Consider the following 1,264-nt stretch of genomic DNA (forward strand, 5'->3'; position numbering starts at 1 on the left):
TCATTACTTTTGTTCAAGTTTTGTAACATATTGTCCAACTGACCAAGGTCTATGTAATGTTACAACACTAGTCTCACTGTTCATTACTTTTGTTCAAGTTTTGTAACATATTGTCCAACTGACCAAGGTCTATGTAATGTTACAACACTAGTCTCACTGTTCATTACTTTTGTTCAAGTTTTGTAACATATTGTCCAACTGACAAATAAACAAATAAAAAGAACCAAAGATTTAATTAAAGTTCCGTAAAGTGAGGTCGATTCAGGAAAGAACAACTTTACAATATTTTGCCGAAACTTATCTTAGGAAGACTGTTCACACTTCTAACTTACCTCATGACTCTGGAAGAAGGAAGACTGTTCAAACTTCTTTCGTATGGATCTCAGTCTCTTTATAATTTGACCACATACAGTTTCATGACCGCTGAAGAATAACTTCATAGTAGTCTTGACGTCATCTCGGGTTTTTACTAGTTTGAGATCTTTGGTCTGAGTCTTTTGTTGAGCCTAAGAAAAATTTGGGTTACTGAGTTGATTTTTTTTTTCTTAACATTTATCAAAAGTACAATATTGTCATTAAGAATAGGATTGTCAAATAATCCTGAAAAACTAAGTTTTACCCTAATGAAGTTTAACATCTAATAAGTGATAATCGTATTATGCTAGCTGAACACTGAACAATAAGTGAAGTCATATTTTTATGCTGATAAACACTGAACAGTAAGTGAAGTCATATTTTTATGCTTGCTGAGGACTGAACAATAAGTGAATTCATATTTTTATGCAGATATACACTGAGCAATAAGTGAAGTCATATTTTTATGCTGATAAACACTGAACAATAAGTGAAGTCATATTTTTATGCTAATAAACACTGAACAATAAGTGAAGTCATATTTTTATGCTGATAAACACTGAACAATAAGTGAAGTCATATTTTTATGCTGATAAACATTGAACAATAAGTGAAGTCATATTTTTATGCTGATAAACACTGAACAGTAAGTGAAGTCATATTTTTATGCTGATAAGCTCTAACAATAAGTGAAGTCATATTTTTATACTTATAAGCACTGAACAATAAGTGAAGTCATATTTTTATGCTTGCTGACGACTGAAAAATAAGTAAATGTCATATTTTTATGCTGATAAACACTGAACAATAAGTGAAGTCATATTTTTATACTTATAAGCACTGAACAATAAGTGAAGTCATATTTTTATGCTGATAAACACTGAACAATAAGTTAAGTCATATTTTTATG

The 1,264-nt window shown here is 30.1% G+C and overlaps 1 protein-coding gene across 1 annotated transcript in view; it reads right to left on the bottom strand.

Moving 5' to 3' along the window:
* Nucleotides 1-323: 323 nt before the first annotated feature.
* LOC106477325 (inositol-trisphosphate 3-kinase homolog) overlaps nucleotides 324-1,264 on the bottom strand; it is a gene marked incomplete at its 5' end in the record, with an annotated part of 6,348 nt that continues 5,407 nt past the window's right edge. Inside the window, one exon of the mRNA XM_013937908.2 lies at nucleotides 324-506. Within this exon, the coding sequence (XP_013793362.2) occupies nucleotides 324-506 (183 nt within the window). The remainder of the gene's footprint in view (nucleotides 507-1,264) is intronic.

This window comes from Limulus polyphemus, unplaced genomic scaffold (assembly GCF_000517525.1).
Source record: "Limulus polyphemus unplaced genomic scaffold, Limulus_polyphemus-2.1.2 Scaffold14209, whole genome shotgun sequence".
In the NCBI taxonomy this organism is placed as follows: domain Eukaryota; kingdom Metazoa; phylum Arthropoda; class Merostomata; order Xiphosura; family Limulidae; genus Limulus; species Limulus polyphemus.